This window comes from Anastrepha obliqua, chromosome 4 (assembly GCF_027943255.1).
Source record: "Anastrepha obliqua isolate idAnaObli1 chromosome 4, idAnaObli1_1.0, whole genome shotgun sequence".
NCBI lineage: Eukaryota > Metazoa > Arthropoda > Insecta > Diptera > Tephritidae > Anastrepha > Anastrepha obliqua.
The window spans coordinates 14,203,473-14,224,454 of record NC_072895.1 but is presented as its reverse complement, the minus strand read 5'-3'; the positions used below and the strand labels follow the sequence as shown (position 1 = coordinate 14,224,454).

General features: G+C 36.8%; 1 protein-coding gene across 4 annotated transcripts; it reads right to left on the bottom strand.

Moving 5' to 3' along the window:
• Positions 1–4,983: 4,983 nt before the first annotated feature.
• LOC129245349 (segmentation protein even-skipped) lies at positions 4,984–16,640 on the bottom strand. 4 transcript variants are annotated; one of them, XM_054883453.1, is made up of 3 exons: positions 16,141–16,640; positions 7,259–7,424; positions 4,984–7,153 (listed from the first exon to the last, which is right to left on the bottom strand). In XM_054883453.1, the coding sequence occupies exons 1-3, from the start codon at positions 16,234–16,236 to the stop codon at positions 6,093–6,095; spliced, it is 1,323 nt and encodes a 440-aa protein (XP_054739428.1). In that variant the 5' UTR covers positions 16,237–16,640; the 3' UTR covers positions 4,984–6,092. The 4 variants fall into 4 exon arrangements, with proteins under 4 accessions (XP_054739428.1, XP_054739429.1, XP_054739430.1 ...); XM_054883454.1 differs by having other exon boundaries at positions 7,259–7,421; XM_054883455.1 differs by having other exon boundaries at positions 7,259–7,726; positions 16,141–16,251.
• Positions 16,641–20,982: the final 4,342 nt, after the last annotated feature.

Here is a 20,982-nt window from a genome sequence, read left to right as displayed (position 1 = left end):
AAAATTCAGCCTGCACAACGAAACATCCGGTAACGGACAGAGGCTGATCGACTTCGCCGGGGCCCGAAACATGGTAGTCTGCAGCACCAGATTCCAGCATAAAAAAATCCACCAAGCTACCTGGCTGTCCCCTGATCGAAAAACGCGAAACCAGATCGATCATGTTGTGATAGATGGAAGACACGCTTCTAGTGTATTAGATGTACGTACGATCCGAGGACCCAACATTGACTCGGATCACTACCTTGTTGCAGCCAAACTGCGCACACGCCTCTGTGCAGCAAAAAACGTGCATCTACCTACGCAAAGAATGTTCGACATTGAAAAGCTGCAATCACAACAGACAGCCAGAAGATTCGCCACTCGACTCTCACTCCTGCTCTCAGAGAGTACTGCCCAACAAACCGGCATCCACGAACAATGGAGCAACATTTCTCGTTCTCTACGTACCGCCGCCGAAGAAGAAATCGGATTCCGGCGAGCCCGAAAAAACAATTGGTACGACGAGGAATGCCATGCTGCCGCAGAAAGAAAGGATGCCGCCTATAGAGCCACGCTGCGATCGGGCGCAACGCGAGCCATGTGGGATCGCTACAGAGAGCTGAAAAAGGAAGAGAGACGTATTATCCGAAAGAAGAAACGAGAGGCCGAAATACGTGAGTGCGAAGAGCTTGAGATGGTGGCCAACAGGAACAACGCCCGAAAATTCTACCAGAAAGTTCGGCGGCTTACAGAAGGTTTTAAGACCGGGGCGTTTTCCTGTAAGAACAAAGACGGCGATCTGGTGACTGACGTACAGAGCAATCTTAAATTATGGAGGGAACACTTCTCGAACCTGTTAAACGGTGACAGCTGCGCATGTCGTAGAGAATGTGAATATCCCGATCCCCCAATCGATGACGACGGAATTGTCTTTCCGCTACCCGATCATGACGAGGTGAGAATAGCAATATCACGGCTAAAGAACAACAAAGCCGCGGGCGCCGACGGACTGCCGGCTGAGCTATTCAAACATGGCGGCGAGGAGCTGGTAAGGTGCATGCATCAGCTCCTATGCAAAATATGGTCGGATGAAAGCATGCCTGCCGATTGGAATTTAAGTGTGCTCTGCCCAATCCATAAGAAGGGTGATCCTGCAATTTGTGCCAATTACCGCGGGATTAGTCTTCTAAATATCGCCTATAAGGTTCTAGCGAGCGTATTGTGTGAAAGGCTGAAGCCCACCGTCAACCAACTGATTGGACCTTATCAGTGTGGCTTCAGACCTGGAAAGTCTACCATCGACCAAATATTCTCAATACGCCAAATCTTGGAAAAGACCCATGAAAGGAGAATCGACACACACCACCTTTTCGTCGACTTCAAAGCTGCATTCGACAGTACGGAAAGGAGTTACCTGTATGCCGCGATGTCTGAATTTGGTATCCCCGCAAAACTAATACGGCTATGTAAGATGACGTTGCTCAACACCAGTAGCGCCATCAGAATTGGGAAGGACCTCTCCGAGCCGTTTGATACCAAACGAGGTTTCAGACAGGGTGACTCGCTGTCGTGTGACTTCTTTAACCTGATGTTGGAGAGCATCGTACGAGCCGCAGAACTTAATCGCTCAGGCACAATATTTTATAAGAGCGTACAATTGTTGGCGTATGCCGATGATATCGATATCATCGGCCTTAACAACCGCGCTGTTAGTTCTGCCTTCTCCAAACTGGATAAAGAGGCCAAGCGAATGGGTTTGGTGGTGAACGAGGACAAAACGAAGTACCTCCTGTCTTCAAACAAACAGTCGGCGCACTCGCGTATCGGCACCCACGTCACTGTAGACAGTTATAATTTCGAGGTTGTAAAAGACTTCGTATATTTAGGAACCAGCATTAACACCGATAACAATGTCAGCCTTGAAATCCAACGTAGAATCTCTCTTGCCAACAAGTGCTACTTTGGACTAAGTAGGCAACTGAGCAGTAAAGTCCTCTCTCGACGAACAAAACTAACACTCTACAAGACTCTCATCATGCCCGTCCTGACGTATGGCGCAGAAGCTTGGACGATGACAACATCCGATGAAGCGACGCTTGGAGTGTTCGAGAGAAAGATTCTGCGTAAGATTTTTGGACCTTTGCACGTTGGCAACGGCGAATATCGCAGACGATGGAACGATGAGCTGTATGAGCTTTACGACGACATAGACATAGCGCAGCGAATAAAGATCCAGCGGCTTCGTTGGCTGGGTCATGTCGTCCGAATGGATACAAACGCTCCGGCTTTGAAAGTATTCGATGCGGTACCAGCTGGTGGTAGTAGAGGAAGAGGAAGGCCTCCTCTGCGTTGGAAAGATCAGGTGGAGAAGGACTTGGCTTCACTTGGTGTGTCCAATTGGCGCCGGTTAGCACGAGAAAGAAACGACTGGCGCGCTTTGTTAAACTCGGCCAAAATCGCGTAAGCGGTTATCGCGCCAATTAAGAAGAAGAAGTTTTAGGAGCCACCAAATCTCCTGGTGCTCCTTAGCTCGACCTTTTCAAATTTCAAGTTTGTGCGGTGGTCAGTCTACTGCTGTTGTATTCATAGATAGTTTTCCAAATGTAATTCATGTGTAGTTCTAACGAATATAAGTAGCTATGTATCTTCTACGTTAGTTTCTAGCGTTATTGCATAATTCGGGGTGAAGTCAGGTAATTTGAAAATTCTTTTAATAAAATAATGCTGTAGCTTATTTACTTCTTCAAACAGCGTATAAGCCCAGATTTGAGCTGCGTATGTTTGAATGGCTCTGCACACAGCTTGAAACAGCTTCCATTTAGCTTTGTATGAGATGAATAAGGCTTAGCTAAGAAATTGCTCCATGTACAATTAATGCTAGCTTTTAGTGAATTATTTCTGGCTTCCACATGTTTAGCAAACACCACTTTGGATGTGAGAATGACACCAAGATATTTATATTCTGCTACCACTTTTATTTCTTCATCCTGGTACAATTTTTCTGTCTTGGCTAGTTCACCTGATCACCTCTTCTAAAGACCATCATTTCAGATTTCATTTAATTTACTTCCATGTTCCACTCAGCGCAATATATTTCTAGTTTTTTAATCATAGATTGCATGACATTAGGATAGGATTGTCCGCCAAGAGAATAATACAATCAGCATATAGAAGAAGGCGTACATTTATTCCATCAATCAGTAGACCACCTTTCAAACAGTCAGGTAGTTCATTCAGGTATAATGTGAAGAGCAAAGATGATAACCGACAACCTTTTTTCGCCCCTGTACCGGTTTCAAAGTAATCTGATACTTCCCTTCCTGTTCAAACTGCTGTTCTCGTATTTGAATATATATTCTTAACCAGATTTGTTATTTTGTTGGTTAAGCCCATCTGTCGAAGTTTATTAATTAATGCCCTAAATACTAAAGGTATTTACGAGATACCGTCCGAAGTCATTCAGAATTGGTGTTTACGGTGTTTGCCTGAATTATGGCGCAGTTGCGGTCAACATTTCAAAGGGATTATATTTAAAAAATAAATGAGGGCCCAAACAATTTGAATTTCCCTTGTTTTATTTTAATTTAAAATCCGATATCTCTAAATTGATCACCCTTTATATATGTACCAACACCATTCGTTTTCAACTCAATGAAAAATTTTCAACAACAAAAAATTACAAAAAAGAAATATTATTCAGAATTTCTTGCAAAGTAAATTTTCTCTGCATTGCATTTTAAATGGGTTTATAGTTTTAGTCCATATGCCGATTTTGATCAAATATACCTTATCCAAGGTTATAGTCTAGTCACCAGTTAGTTTCGGAGATTAGTGAGTTCGAACAACACCTTCGCTCATTATTTTCAACAAATTCTCAATGTACAGACATTTCTTTTCAACAGTTGTATTATAGTACGAAGTGTAGCCGGTCAGGCCTTGCTTATTCTTGCCTATTATTATTGTAATGAGAGGCATAAAGCAGTGGAACCTTAAGATTCATTGCCTCCTTAAACGATTTAGATAATGTCTTTTAATCATAATTTCGAGAGAAACTTTAGTGTAGACTCTAGTCGCACCGTTCATTATTAAATGTTAAATGCCGATTTTCAACTTCCACGCATAAATCGGTTAGTGATGTCAGCATTTAGTTCAAGCTGCCGCCATGGGCGACGGTGAACGAAAACAAGTGAAAAGTTGCTCTAAACTTTTTCTGCACTATAAAGTTTAGTTTATGTTTTTCATAAGTTAACATTGTCCTTAAGTCGTTGATGTTTTTTTTTTTTTTTGTTTGAGAAAAGTGATGTTTAGTTTCCTTCTTTCCACACAATTTCATAATTTCAAAAAGAAGTAGAAATTCGCTGACAAAAAGGGTGCCTATAAATAATTTTATTTTTAACTTTTTTTTATTTTTTAGCGGCAGGCTAATCACCTACCCTGTCGGAAATGAAATACATTAACGAAGCCAACGCAAGAAAAGTCTTGTCGAGGCCCTATGCTCCCGAGAGGAGTAACAAGGAAAAAAAAATAATTTCCAATAACTTTTTAAAAAGTTTTCCTTTCGAGTAAAAGACATATTTTTTATAAATGACATGAAAACCATTTTAATAAATTTTCTTTCGTACGCACATTCACAACTACAATATTTCCATATGCTTACATACATATTTACAATTTTTCTAGCTTAAAATTAATATAATTTTACAATAACTAAGTGCATTATTTACAGCCATTTAATGCTAAACTACGATAATTTTCGGAGTAACTTTTTTTGTTCTTAATTTCTTGGTATTGCGGATTATATTTTTATACCAACGCACTTGTGTTCCAGCGCTAGATATACACCAAAATGCTCAGAATTGTAAAAGAAGTCGATTGGTCAGGTGTTACCGCAAATATACTATATAAATATGAATTTATTCATGTATTCCTTTCCTTCCATTAAGGAGCAAAGGACCATACAATAACTCCAGCAAAAATTATTATATTTCAATCAAACTTGGCGCACGCTTTACTCTTTGCTCAAAATATGTAGTTTAACATTCCATATAACAGTAATTTTCAAAAAAGAAAAAAACCGTATACTTCCTTTTAAACAAAATTACACACAAATTAGCACAAACAACGAACCTAAGAAAAAAACTCAACACTAGTAAAATTATGGAAAATGGGTGGTGCCACATTTACTCTCGACCTCATTGAAGCCCAACTGAAATATTAGTGAGTTCAAATAAAAACCACGCCCGCTTTTTACATGTTAACATTAATAGGCCTATCACAATGTGTCCGTTGCGTCCGTTACGGCAACGAAATTGGCTGTGAGCAAAATAGATTATTTGTTACGTGTTACTCGATGTACGGCGCCTTCGATTCAAATTCAGTTAATCTATTTCGCGCTCATATGTTTGCCCATTTTGTCAAGCCTATAAATCACCATTCGTCTGCCTGATCTTAGAAGATATAACAGCCATTTTCCATGGGGTTTCTGGCCCAAATTAATTATCTTTACCATGTGCGCGGGCTTATAAAGTTCGCTTCGCACCGAATTTAGCCTTCCACAGTTACTTGGTTTAATTTTGTTTGTCGCTTTCTGTGCCGCCATAAATAATAGTTTGAATTTTTCTGCTTTTAATTTTTTTCCATAACTCATTATTTTATTTAAATTTCTTCTCATAAATAAATTACTAGTTCACTAAATTGTGTGGCTCAATTAAAACACTAATAACACTTAATGCGCCAGAATTAATCTTTACACACAACTTCACAATTCGGCTACATAAAACATACGTATAATATCACAGCACTTTTTATGCTTTCTCAGATGGTTGGCTTTTAGCCTCCAGCTACCCACCATCCTTCGAGTTTTCTATACACTTGTGGTCACATAATTAAGTCACTTTATCTTTTGGCAAATTTTGGAAATTTGTTAAATTTTTATAAATTTTGTATAAACTACGGAACTTTGCCTTACGAGGTTTTTGCTGTACAGTGAATTGTTTTTGTTTTTCAAAATAACAAAATGAAATTTAGCATGAGAACTATTGCGCATATTGTTTAAAGTTAAAGTGTCTAAATTATGTGAGCACAAACATCCTCCATCCCTCGAACTTAGTTTAAGTTTCCGTTTTGTAGGGCTTGAATAATTTTGGTTTAGGCTCTGTGATAATGGTTTGCGTGGGCGAGAGCGAACTTGCAGAACGTTTGAGACTATTATTATTGCTGGTCATCAAAAGACCAACCGACTGTGTGGGGCTGCGGTGGTGATTCATTTCATTGATGCTGCTGGTGGGCAGCGTTGGCGTTGTCATGGCGCTTTCGCTGCGGTACAAAGTGTTAGCCGTCCTGGTGTTGCTCTCAAGTGCTACGCCGATAAATTCAGCACCACTGCTGCCGCTGGTTGCTGGAATTGCGACGGTGGCTGGTGGCGAGCGATCAAACACTTTGGTGTGGTCCGAGCCGTCGGGACTCAGCGAAAGCGTAGAGGAGTGTGGCGAAGCGGACGATTGCAGATCGAATGGCGGTGTGTGTTGCTTCGAAGGTATGGCCACCAATGGCGCATAGCTCTGATGTGGCGCCATGGCAGCGTTCAACATGCTAGGATATCCAGCGGCAGTGGCTGCAGCCAACGGAGCATTATGCATAACGGCAGCAACTCCTGGAGCGGACGTGTGTGCTGGTATGCCATGGTGATGTGGTTGCATTGGTGGCGGCACGGGACGCACGGGCAATTGATAGGGGTTATAGCGGTAGGGCGCGTAATGACTTGCCATTGGCATAACAGATGCGGCTAGCATGGGATTCGCACCTGGCGGGGGATAGGTCGGATAGGTTATGCCTACACTGTTGGCGGCGGCTTGTAGTAGCGAGGCGGCGAATGCGGGATCAGAGTAGACGGCGGCGTAGGGCCATGCGACGGCAATGCGTTGGCGCTTGTCTTTCATGCGTCGATTTTGAAACCAAACTTTGATTGTTGACTCGGGCAGGTTAAGCAGTGAGGCCAGTTCGCAACGACGTGGACGGGAGACATAATTCTCTTTAAAGAATTCCTTTTCAAGACGCGTAAGTTGATCGCGTGTGAAAGCGGTGCGGTATCGTCGTACCGAAGGATCTGTTGGAATTTCGCCACTACTCGTGCGACTATTGCTCAGTGACGTATCGGGGCTGGAGTGGCATTCTGCAAATCAATGAAAAATAAAAAAAATTAGTTATATTGTTGTAGGTGATAATATTTTGAAATATTTTCAATGAAGAATTTTATTTCTTGTCCACGCGAACTTACCATTTGGTGATGGTGGCGGAGTCGATGATTTCGCGTACTGCGTGGCAATTAAATCCACTACTAACGGCTTTTGATCTGCATTGTCGTGATGATGTGACGCATGGTGCGCGTCCATATTGTAAGGTCTATAGCCTTGCATATTTTCGCTATGCAATTTAAGAGACTTCTGAAAAATAATTCCGATTCGGTAAAAGTTAAGTGCTGCTTAAGGCATTCGATGCGTTTTTTCGTTTGTGTATTTTCCGTTTTCGCGTAGTAGCGTGCGCTAAAACTCTCACTATGTTTACTTGAGCTCAAATGAAACTAACTGAGTCAACGCAGTGCCTTTTATAGCTACTCGGAGAGCAACATCAAGAAGTATGTACTTATGTACATACATATGTAGGTATACATTTCAAGCCAGATGCTCACTATTTGGCATGCGGGCGTTTTTACTCGTAAAACACAACAATGGCCGCAATAACCACACTATAGCAACAAAATTTACAGAATGTACCTCTATTGGTCACATTTATGTAGCAGACAAGCGTATACATACATGCATACATTTACAATATACAAAAGCAAAGCCAGCACCAAAAAGAGAGTAAAGTAGCACAAAAGAGTAGCGGCGCAGACAAATTACGCTGGCAGAGGTAAGTATGGTAAGTCTTGTTAGTGCGTCAATGTGTTGACTTTGCGGTATCCCATGGTATTTTTTTTGCGCTGCCGGGTGGATGATAATGCGACGATGACGGCAATTACGATTTTCCGAACAATTTTGATGAGCAAATTACCGAAGGCAAGGCGTGTGTGGGCATGAGTAAAATGTGATAATAATAAAATGGAGAATTTCAAAAACAAACTGGTAACTAATATTGAGATATAATTTAGATTTAACATGAAATTGAAAAAGGGATGTTAGCTAATTTACTAGAACTAAACTTAATTAAGTTGCTTAATAGCATTAAATATTAAAATATAGAAAAGAGAGAGAACGGGTGCTACGTGCATAGACGCGCATTGCAGCATCTGGGGTAAATGTGCACTCCCTACATAGAGTTGCCGCATTTTCATTTGTTGATGCCCTGCAAATTACTAATTCATGTTTTTGAAGTTTCTTCAAAATTAAGGCTTGGGATAGCAAGAATAGCCACGATTAAAAGCACAGTTTTCATTTTGTTTTCTGCCGATATTTTTTTCAAAGTTCACCAATTATTCACAAATATTTATAAATAAAGATACAGTTTTTAATAAAATTTCAAACATATTAAGGACATTTGTTAAATCCAAAAATTTCCAAATGCATAATAAACGCCTCTTTTTGCTATTTTAAGTGATAAATCCAAAGTAAAGAATTCAGAAAAAAAGATTCTTAATATTGTTGCTGATTTGCTGCATATTTCCAGGAACACATGAATATTAATATTAACTTCAAACAAAGTCTCTCTTTTAAAACATGAAAGTACAGACAGACAATAGAAATCTAAATTTTTACTAGTTGTGCTCGCCGAAATTGCAGTGGTCTTGAACCTTTTTCCATTTTTGCATATTTGGCGCAGGTAACAGCTCTACTAATTACCTCATTATTTGTAAAACATATTTCTTTTTTATTTTTCCAGTGTCTTCAATAACTTCAATCCTTTGTGGTTGTCGCATTATCACGCGCCTACCTGCGAAAATTCGCGAAAATGTAAAAAGGTTCGAAATCATTAAATCACCGGCGAGTGAAACCGTAACAATACAAATTTAGATTTCAAATAGTTCATATGAAAAAAGAGAACCTTTATTTGTAGTACATAAATGTTAATCTTTTAATTTATTCCTGAAAATATCCAGGTTGTTTGTTTCTAAGCGCTGCTGCTGCTGGCTCAATATTTAGCTTAAAAAAACAGTCAAATAAAACTCCGAAGCAGAAATATTCCTCTATTAGTTTGAGTTTCTACTTACATTTACAGCCGTAGCCGATTGAATTGGTGCGTTACTACCATTCGGGAGTGTGTAGGCTCGAATCTCTGTGCAGGAACTACCAAATTATAGAAACAGTTTTTCCTAAAAGCGATCGCCCCTCGGCAGACAATGACAAACCTCCGAGTGTATTTCTGCTATGAAAAAGCTCCTCATAAAAACCCCCATTTGCCGTTCGGAGTCGGCTTTTTTTTAGATAAAGAGTTAGAGCGTCCACGAACTATAAAAAATACCATTTGAAAGTATTTTCGACCATACAACCTAATAGCATTTATTGCAAATAAAAGTGAAATATTAAAAATTTGCAATTTACTTATTGTAATATTAAGAAAAAAATAAATATTTACAATAATTTTACGACAATGGCATGAGCTGTCTGCCGATTTACAGGGTGGGCCATATAGCGTTTGCTTTTTGCACCACCTATTTTTTTGAGAATGGTAACACAAATGACATGTCAAATGTGTTCATAATTTACTTAAAGGTTTGACATTTACGAAATGGGACGCTTTACGCTTGAACAAAATTGGGAAAATGGGCAGAAAATCGTTTGACCGAAGATGAGCATTTTTACCGAAAAATCATCTTTTCTGATGAAGCTCATTTTCACATGGGTGGCTACGTCAATAAGCAAAATTGGTGGATTTGGGGCTCAGAAAATCCACACGTTACTGTAGAGAAGCAAATGCATCCACAACGAGTCACTGTTTGGTGCGGTTTTTGGTGTGGCGGCATCATCGAGGCATGTTTTTTCGAAAATGAGCGAGAAGCCGCGGTTACAGTAAATGGCGAGTGTTACCGTGTGATACTCAACGAGTTGTTTCCAAAAATTGAAGAGGATGACAAGGACGACATTTGGTTTCAACAGGACGGTGCAACTTGTCACACTGCCAAAGTTACCCTCGAACTTTTGGTTACCGTTTTTGAAAACCGAATAATCAGCCGAAACTCCAATATCAATTGGCCGCCTCGGAGCTGTGATTTAAGCCCGTTGGACTATTATTTTGTGGGGAGCCGTTAGGACAAATGCTATGCGAACCATCCAGAGACGATTGATGCTTTAAAACACGAAATCGAAGTTGCCATTCATGAAATTGGAGCCCAAACAATCGAAAATGTGCTTAAAAATTGGGTCATTTGAACGACATTATTTTTTATTCATAAATGACAATCTTCAATCTTCAAAATAAAAAAAAAAGTTTGAAAAAATATTGATTAGTTTCTTTTTTATAGCCGATTCAAAAAGCAAATTTTACATGGCCCACCCTATATTTTTCGTGCAATTCGGTTTACGGTTTTTAAAACCAGTTAAACTCTTTTATTAAGTAATCTCTATATTTAAGAGCATATTTAATAAAACGCAAAAGTTAATGCCAATGATCATTTTCGCCATTGAGAATCTCAATCAGTTGTGAAGCAATTAAGGTAATTTTTCCGAAGAAGACTTTTCTATATTCTCTTAAGGGAAGCTGGTCTAGAATTTTGAAAAAATCGAAAAATTTTTTTTTGTCTTACAAGGTGCTTTAGGATCTTAGAAATAATATACCAAATGAGGGATGCCAGCAAAAATGTCTAAATGCCCAAATTTTCATTCGACGGCAGTGCCTCGCAGGTATGCCCCGAACGCTACTTACAACTTTAAACGCGTTTTTCTCGAAATCACTTTTTTTAAACTGGCCGAAGACATAACTCGAACAAATCTTTACCGATTCTTACGAAATTTTGACAATACATTCGAAATACCTTTCTCCGGAGACGTACGTAGGATTTTTTATTTATATTACATAATTTTTTTTTTAATCAACAATTTTATGTCGTTCTTTATAGTGAAAATTGCAACTTTTTGTTCAAACGTGCACCATTTCGCGAAAAAACAAAATATCGAAAAAATCCTACGTACGCCTCTTTCTGTTGTTATATAGAAACTAAAAAAAATTTATTTTTTGATCCAGGAGAACTGCTGGACAGCGGCCATTTTGAAATTAATTCAGACGAAAAATTTTGTAATTATTTGTACCATGAAAGCTATATTATTAAACCTATTTCACAGATTTTCGATTGATTCCTTTGTTGAGTCAAAATAAATTCATAAAATATGCCCATTTTTTGCGCTCTAGACCAGCTTCCCCCCTTAATATTGTGCAGCGCGCCAAGAAATGTGCTATGTTTTCAAGCTCGCCTAAATTACACATTGAGCAAGTTTTATTTTCTGTGTTAAATCTGTTGTTATTTAGCATTACCATGTCACTTCTAGCCCTCATATTCGCATGCCTGATTCTAAGTCATATTTTTTTTAAATAAACCAGACCTTTTGACCAATCTATTGTAATTCCGTATATATCCTACTAGTATTTAAGGCTTTTTGTATGTACACATTCATCCTAGCCTGGTTGTGGTTTGTTAAAAGGAAGTTTGCATCTTCTATCCAGCTTTCTGATTGCATGTTATCTATTCGCCAAATGACATCGATTTTACTAAACAAGTTCTTTAAATCTCTAATCCAGAAGACTTCTTTTTCTTTTTTAACAATTTTGGACAGATAATGTGGCAGCCGATTTTCTAAGTACGTCAACAAAATTCTGTGCATATACCTAAGGAACAGTTCTAAAGCGAACGAATGCTTTTCCTTCATGCCGTTTTTCAAAAGAAGAATTCTTGTAGGCATATGTGATGGTAGCTTCAGAATTCGCTTTACAAAATACTTTTGCAACATATCAACTTCTTCTAACCACCCAAAACTCCACACCTGTGCTGCATATGATATGAGCGGTATTGAACGACAAACTGCAAGAAAAAGTTGCCATTTAGCTTCAATTGAAATTTATTTCTTTTTTTAAAGACAAGTCCACGAAACATTAATACCATTTTTTGCTGCAGCTGTTCTGTTTTCAATATGTTTTTTAAAACTCAGCTGAGATGTTATTTCTACTCCTAAGTAAGTATATCGAGACACAGTCTGTATTTCTTCCTTACTATAATATAATACAGGTACCACTTCTCCTCTTTACTAAGTTTCCCCCCTTTTCTGAACACCCTTATTTGAGACTTTGAGCGCTTTACTTGAAGAATCCACAGGTTGCAGTAGCTTTCAAGGTTATTAATGATCTCTTATAGTTTGCCTGGGTGATCCACTAACAAAATGATATCATCCGCATAGATTGGAAGTCTAATATTTTTCCCTTCTATGTTTAATTCTCCTTCTAAGCTTTCATGTAAGTCGTTTATGTAAAGAGCAAATAGTATTGGCGACAATAAGCTTCCCTGTTTGACGCCTGAGTTTGTTTTGAATGCATCTGAAATTTCAGAGCCATTCCATACAACTGTCTTTGTATCACTGTATTTAATCCCTATGAACTTCACTAGTGCTTCACTATGGTGCAGCTTATATATCAAGGCGTTTCTTGATACTCTATCAAATGCCGCTTTATGAACACTACATAATTTGTCAGTTATGTTTTCAGTGTAGCCCCGCAGAAACGCATAAAAAATGCATCTAACAAAGTAAGAACGAACACTGCTCTAGTAGCAGCTAAGGGAGTGGTAGTAGCGCAAGGGAAATAACTTTTTCTACGCACTTTCGAATGGTACTACGCAGCAACCCATTCGTATACGGCGCCCGCTTGATATTGCAGGTTTAAATAACAAAAACACATGGTGAATCTAATCTGTAGCTTGAAGTAGTTAATCCAAATGTAATTAGCCGCTGTTGGTCGTCATCCTCTAATCCAAAGCCCCTTCTTCCTTTTTTCCACCTGTTTGGTTTTCCCCCTCTGTTTGATTCTGAATTTTGATTATTTGTCCAAAGGAGCCCCTGGCGTGGGGTGCTATTTATCCTTCCTATTCTATTGCTGACCAAATTTCAGAAAAAACCATGTCAAGCGAAAATTCAGCGTACAGAACTCCTAAAATGTTGGTCTTCAACTATACGTCTGTTATGTCCGTGGACGCTCCAAGAACATTTTTAATGTGCGAGAATAGTGGCCGTGACAATAGACACAGATTACAGTTCGAAAACTCATCAAAACTATTTGCTGTTTGCAGCAACAATATGAATAATTTTTTTTTATTGGATAATTGAATTATTTCTCTGTTTTAAAACTTTTTTAAGAAATTATGTATTACTTTTTTATTGCTTTTATGTTGTAAGAATATAAATTAAAAAAGAAAATATATTCTTTTTTTTGCAAAAATTATTTTTTTTTGTAAATTTTTTTTTTTGCAAATGAATTTTTTAATTTTAATTTAGAATATGTGTTGCCACCATAATTTCACATTTTATGGGAATTTTTGATTACCCTATTTAGAAAATATTTTTTTTTTGCAATAATTATTTTTGTTTGTAAATTTTGTTTTTTGTTTGCAAAGAATTATTTTTTGTTTATTTTTTTGCAAAAGAATTTTTTAATTTTAATTTAGAACATGTTTTGGCACCAAAAGCTCATATTTTATGGAAATTTTTTTATTACACCAGTGGAAGTATTGTCGAAAGGTCCTTGAGATAAGTTATAATAAATAAGTTGTAATGACACTTACAAATTAAAGCCATTGCAATGATAAACATATGTAGGGATTCGTTTAGGTTCTACCAAGACAACGATCCCAATCATACTACTGGTATTGCAAAAACTTGGCTTATCTGGAACTGCCCACATGTAGTACAGACACCTGCACCGAGTCCAGATCTCAACGCTATTGAGAATTTGTGGTGAGTGCTGGAAACTAAAATAAGAAACCACAATATTTCTAATGCTTCTGATCTGAAACGGACACTACAGGAAGAATGGGATAAACTAAGTTCCGATTATACAGCAGAACTTGTAGAATCTATGAATTCCCGATTAAAAGATGCACTGAATCTATCCGTTTTGTATTACCCCTACTAAGTATTAACCGTTATCTTGAAATCGAAATATTAATGTGTTTATGTTTTTTGAATTCTTTTAATTTAGTGCATCATTTAAGCTGTGACCTCAAAACTGTAAATGAATTATTTTAATTTGCCTATCTTTTTTATGAAGAAACATTTTTTGTTTTATTTTTGTTATTAAATAAAACATGTTATTTAACAATAAAAAAATGTATATAAGATTTTTTTATGTAATGGAAATACCACAAAATATATTTGATATTTTAATAATTTTTTTTTGGCTGCATCAAATAAGCTGTGAGTCACTGTACATAAATTTTTGGGTCTCTACTATTCTATGCAGAAAATTTTTCGCGTTAGAAATGTGCTCAGAAGTTTGTTATTGCTTGTCGAGGGGCGAACATAATTAGAAAAATATTTTTTTTTATTGGCTTCGGACTCGGACTCACCAAACGGTATTCATGTATAAACCCATTCGTCTATGGCGATCGCTTTATTGATCAAAACAGGAAAATCATCGCTCATATTCATGCAATTACATTTAAAAATATATCTAGACATTTTCTACGAAGATAGGGAAGTTTTAAAATGATTATATTTGGCCAAGGGCAGGCAGGCTCTTTGTAGCGGCAGGCTAATCACCCACCCTGTCAGAAATCAAATAGATTAACGAAATCAACGCAAGACAAAAGACTTGTCGAGGCCCTATGCTCCCGAGAGGAGTGAACAGAGGGAAAAAAAATATTTGGCCAACTAACAAAACTTATAAAAACAAAACAAAAAATAATTTATAAATGATCACTTAAGTCAATTTGCCAGATGGTCGATACTTCGTCACTTTTGGAAACCATTTTAACAAAATATCTAATCATTTCCCATATTCGACAACAGAACGATATAAATAACAATCATCAATATCAACCTACTTCTAAATTATTTGGGCACATGCAAAGTGAGCCTGCCTGCCCAAATACCATCAGGATACCACAAGAAGAGAACAGCAAAAACCAAACAGGTACGAATGTTAAGATTAAAATTTGTACACAAACTTAAAGTCCGCAACAAATTATAGCACATGAACATTTCGATGAGGACTCCAATCTCCAATCGCTATGGACCTAATTGGGCTCTGCGTGGCTTCGACCAGCCAGTATAACCTAACATTTTGAATTTTTCCTTTTTTGCTTTGAATGTTCATTTTTTTTATAAAGGGTTTTTCAATAAGGGCGGGTAGATGTTGAGATGGAATAAAATGGCGTTTGCTGTGTGGCACGTAGCGCCGTCCTGCTGGAACCACATGTCGTCTAGGTCCATATTGTTCAATATGGGCCATAAGAAATTGGAAGAGCCACCACGGTTACCAAAAAATGGGCGCAATGCGCGCAACGTTTGCGTTAATGAACACTCATTTTGATAATAAAGTTTTAACATTTGAACGTGCTGTTCAATCGTGTAACTTACCATGATGATTTGGCATAAGCAACTGAATAATAAACAAAAGATTTGACAGATGTCACCAGAACAAAATGGCTGCCACAGGGCGCCAAAATCGGCCCGCGCCAATTGAAAAACCCTTTACTATAACGTAAAACTATAGCGCATTTTCTAACAGAAACCAAAATACAAGCTTCAAAGCTTAAGCAAATATTAGAAATATTTTTCAAAATTTTCAGCGCAATTCCACGGGTTTTACTAAAGGACATTTTTTTTATAAGGTGAAAATGCGCTATACATTATAAAAATCAATCTAAACTTTTAGATATTTCAAACTTGCACTTTTTTACGCTAAAATGTAAAACTATACACCAAAAATCTTTCTAGAATTTCTAATTAGAAAGCGCAGATTTGCGGAATATTTGTGGAATATTTTTTTTTTTTTTTTTTTTGAGTTTTGTGGCATTTTTCTAAATTCTGTGAAAAAATTTGAAAATTAGCTTTGTATGATTTTTGTTTGTTAATGGCCTGCGCTTTTATACAAAAATAAGGAATGTAAAAAAATAAAAACTCTCAAAACTGATTAAAATATCGATTTACTATCGTTTTGTTGCGAGGTGTACAAGTAAATTACTTTCGACTTGGTTTTCGAACGGCTATTTTTCCTCGAATGCTTAGCGGATGTGTCTTGTTTTGCGTCATTAATTTGCATGTCCCTCTGAACGGGCATCGTAAAGTGTTACACAAACAACTAGAAAGTGATACAAAATAAGTCGCGTGAAATGTGTGTTGTTGTTTATATTATTTAATTCTTTTTCGGTGCCAATTGTCCAATTTGTTCACATTTATTTTCTTGAGTTCGGTTAAAATTTTCACGTATTGTTTAAATTAAAAATTGTTTACGTATTAAAATTGATATTTTCCGAATTTATTTTCGCATTTTATGAATTTATTTAGAATCACATAGCACTCCACTAAATGCACCAACAACAACTACACTGCTTTTAATTCTTGATTTCGTTATTGATTGCGATATTAAATGCGCAAATATTTTTAAATCATTTTAAATCACACCCAAAAGCATTTTCCCGGCAAAGTAAAAAATTAATTACGATTTGCGATCACTTTAATCAATATAATTCTAGCGTGACTTGCACGAATAGTAGTCAAAAGGAAATTAGAGTTCCAGCTGCAGCGAATTTGGCACGGCTGCATTTACGCAGTGTTGGGTGGCGGCGAGCTGATCAAGTCACGAATATATTAATTTTAAAAATATATTTTAACAAGTGGAACATTTTTGCGGGAATACATATTTTTGTAAAACATGTTTCGATTAAGGGGGCAGATACGTGTAAAATTTCGAAAAAAAAACATTTTTTTTTTTTTGTTTCATAAAATGTTAATCTAATCCTTTAAGAATATGTCAAAAAAACTTTTAGAACGTAAATTTAAGTATTTCTTATATTATAGATCGTCAACGGTGACGACACTATTCTTTGCGTTCGAGCGCTGGGAGAAGTAGGTATAGTTACGTTGCCGACTTCAGACGCGTTTTTCTCAAAACTGTGTTTTTCGAATTGGTGTACACGATAACTCGAAAAGTTATTGACCGATCTCCCTGAAATTTCGCACACATCTTTTTTATGATATTACTTTCTATGTAAATTTACAATTTTTCACACCAAAACATTATTAATAAACAAAAAAATTTTTGGTTTTTTGTATTCAGGTCACTGACGCCGATGCTACAATGCCCGCCGATTGAGAAGCCCCGCTGCGACGTTCCTGGAAGAATTAAGTGTACAGCCGCCATTTTAAATAATTAAAATTAAAAAAAAAAATTATATTATTTTAATGTATAAGTAAACTGTATGCCAAATTTGAAAAAAATATATTGACTTCTTTATTTTAAATAATTTTAATGAAAATCAGGGAAAATATGACCGTTTAGAGATATCTGTCCCCTTAAGGCACATTTCTGGTCTAAAGACGTGAAAATTGAAAGCGTTGAAAAGTGAAGAAAAACAATCGATATCAATTGAAAATCGTTTTTATTCATTAGATCAATTCTTTATTTATTATACAGAAAAAAAAAATTTTTTTTTTTCAATGACAATAATAAAAAAAAATTGCTTCCCCTGATGTAACACAATCCACTGGCATTAAGAGATATGTCGCTATGGTGGGTAGCAGATTTACAAAAAAAAAAGAATTTCTAGATATTTTATTGGTTTATTGGAAAAAACAAAGAAAAAAAGGATTTTTTTCACGTTCTAGCGCTTAAAGTATAAACTATAACAGTTTCAATATAAATATTTTTGAAGGTATAAACTATCATAATATGAAAAAAAATAGATTTTTTCGAAATTCTAGACCAGAAAGTTGTCTTAAAATAAAGATTAAGATGCATATATTAAAAATAGATTTTTTGTTTAAAATAATTCACAACCAATTTTTTTATTATTTTTTTTCTATGGCGAATATGGCGAATTTCGTTGTTGTTGCCCAATAAGTGCATATAAATTTCCTTTCGCTCTGTAAGTATGCAGCAAGGTGCATTTTTATTTATCATTTAATTTGCCGCGTAGATCACTGCACCTGTCAAGGGGCTAATGAAATGGTAGCGTACACTGCTTGCTTAACACACGGGCTGAAAAGTCCTAAGCCTAACAAAGAAAAAACTTTTTGTTTTGTTCACAATTAGCTTTATTCATCAACGTAATTTCCATGAAGAACAATGTAATCATTCCAGCGTTGCTCTAACATTTCAATACCGCTTTTGTAGAACGATTTGCTTTTTACCTCAAAATAGGAATCAGTTTCAGCGATAAACTCTTCATTCGTGCGAAATTTATTACCGGCGAGCATTTATTTTAGGCCTACGAACAGTCATATAGCGGCAGGCTAATCAACCAACGCAAGACTGAGTCTTGTCGAGGCCCTACGCTCCCGAGAGGAGTGAACAAGGAAAAAAAACAACACGAACAGTCAGTAGGCGCTGGGAGTCAAATCTGGCGTATTCGGTGGATGAGGGAGCGATTCGAAGTTGAATTCATGTAATTTTGCCATTGTTTTAATAGACTTGATTTTGATCAACTGTGAGCAAACGCGGCATCCACTTGGATAGAGCTTTCTTATAGTCAAATGCTCATGCAATATGAAGCCAATATATTCTTTTGATATCTTCACGATGTCAGCTAACTTACTCAACTTCACCTTTCGATCATTCAAAACGATTCGGTGGTGTGTGATTTTTTTGATGTTTTCTGCTGTTACCGCCTCATTTGGATGCCCATAGCGTTGTGCATCATCGGTGTCTCTACGTCCACGTTTGACGTCAGCAAACCATCGTTTTAATGATGTTTTTGATGAAGCGAAATCCCCATAACACTTTTCTAGACATTACTTCCCTTGAACGGTACTTTTTCCCATCAAGAATTCCCCTTCAACAAATTACATCAGGAGCTCATCCCGAAACTCAAATATTGCACCAGCTTACTAGCTTTTTACATATGAATGGTAACCAAAAAGCGTTTAAAAATCCAAACTTCTAACGGGCGTTGCTTGATTTGAAAATTTGTTACAAAGAAATTCATCATTTATTCGTATTCATCATATAATATTTTTTAACCAAAAAATAATGTTAACATTTAGTATCATGCAAAATTTCTTATAAGGTTTAGTAAGTATTTAAAACTAAACAAAATATTTTTATTTCATAAAAAAAATAGTATTTTTAACTAAATATTAAAAAAATATATTTACATAAATTTAATTTCTTCGTTTTATGGCCAAGTTGGGCAAGCGCCAATATTTTAAGAAGCCCCGAATATTGCTGTAACCTCAGCATCCCCTTGTTTTTTGTCGGTTTTTTTTAACGCCTGTTCGGAGTCTTTTGCAACAGAAGAAAAGCTGTTACTACTCTCCTTTGGCATTGTTGATGTTGAGAGATGCAGGGAAAAATTTGACAGCTTCCACCTAACGGACTTTTTCCGCTGATTTTCCTTTTATTTCTGATTGTTCTCTTTGCTAGCAGAACGAAAAAGCCGCGCTCTCATCGCACACTGAGTACCAGAAGTATACAGTTAAGATTAAGATAATAAATCGTACTGCAGACATATTTATTTGGAGCTTTCGAAAATTTAACAACCGCTTTAACATAATTTCAAGGAAAAATTTGTATAAGCCAGCGCAGTTGCAAAAAATGGCTAAGCCCTGATTTGCTTAGACTAGTGGTCTAATCTCTGCGTTGGAAAGAGCAGGCGGAGTAGGGCTTGGCTTCACTTGTATGTCCAACTGGCGCCGGTTAGCACGGGAAAGAAACGACTGGCGTGCTTTGTTAAACTCGGCCAAAATCGCGTAAGCGGTTATCGCGCCAATTAAGAAGAATGGTTCGAAATACACTTTATTATGATGTATTTGTCCACCAAACCAATTGTGGACTTAATTAAATATTTGACACTAGAAGTTGCTGACTCGGCAGCAAAATAACTACTCTCGTTATTCTTTTTCCGAAAAGATCAAGAGAACACCGCGCAGGAACAGCTAATAGCAGATATTATCCAACAAAATATAAGTTTTCCAGTTTGAAGATCTTAATTCCGATGGATTATTACTATTGATTGTCTGTTTGTGCACTGCGACCTGAAGAGATCTATTGAGCAGCCATGTAGCCTACTAAAACAATTTTAAGCTGTTAATAAATCTTCAAACTGCTGTAGGCTTAATTTCTACCAGGAGGTTTGGATCTATAGCCTAATTCCGGTGTAACGACCTAAACTAGTGAATAGATCAACCAAGGCTTGCAATACTGATCGAATTGACTGACCACCAAACTACCATCATTTATGTCAGTTAGTTACATCATTTAATACACAAATATTTCTAAAACTATATATAAAGCATTAAAATGAATCATTAAAATAATATTTAAGGTATACATTCATCTAACCCCAGTTGTTAAATTTTAAAACCGATCAAAGCCATTAGCTCTTCTGCTCTTAACCGATAAATATTTTATTTCACTTCATATTATTGTATATGACGTTATTTCATTATTTCATCTACTTTTTTCATTTAGTATTCCACAGTCAAAGTTAACCCACCAATATGAAAACCTTGACGCCAAAATACTTGGTTACCCTAAGCAAATCTATTGAGCATGAGAGAGCAGTCACTTGTACAGCACAGCTACACACATAAACATTTCTACCATTCCATGCGCGTTGGTAGAGTAAATTTTTCCTGTTTCGCTCCAATGGTTCGAAATACACTTTATTATGATGTATTTGTCCACCAAACCAATTGTGGACTTAATTAAATATTTGACACTAGAAGTTGCTGACTCGGCAGCAAAATAACTACTCTCGTTATTCTTTTTCCGAAAAGATCAAGAGAACACCGCGCAGGAACAGCTAATAGCAGATATTATCCAACAAAATATAAGTTTTCCAGTTTGAAGATCTTAATTCCGATG

Bases quoted from the DNA above. Each gene is read 5' to 3' on its own strand.
- LOC129245349 (XM_054883453.1), bottom strand. From the start codon at position 16,236: ATGCCCGTTCAGAGGGACATGCAAATTAATGACGCAAAACAAGACACA. The intron at 7,425-16,140 runs GTAATTTACTTG...ATTATTTTTCAG, and splicing joins GTTCGAAAACCAAGTCGAAA to AAGTCTCTTAAATTGCATAG. The intron at 7,154-7,258 runs GTAAGTTCGCGT...ATTGATTTGCAG, and splicing joins TCCGCCACCATCACCAAATG to AATGCCACTCCAGCCCCGAT.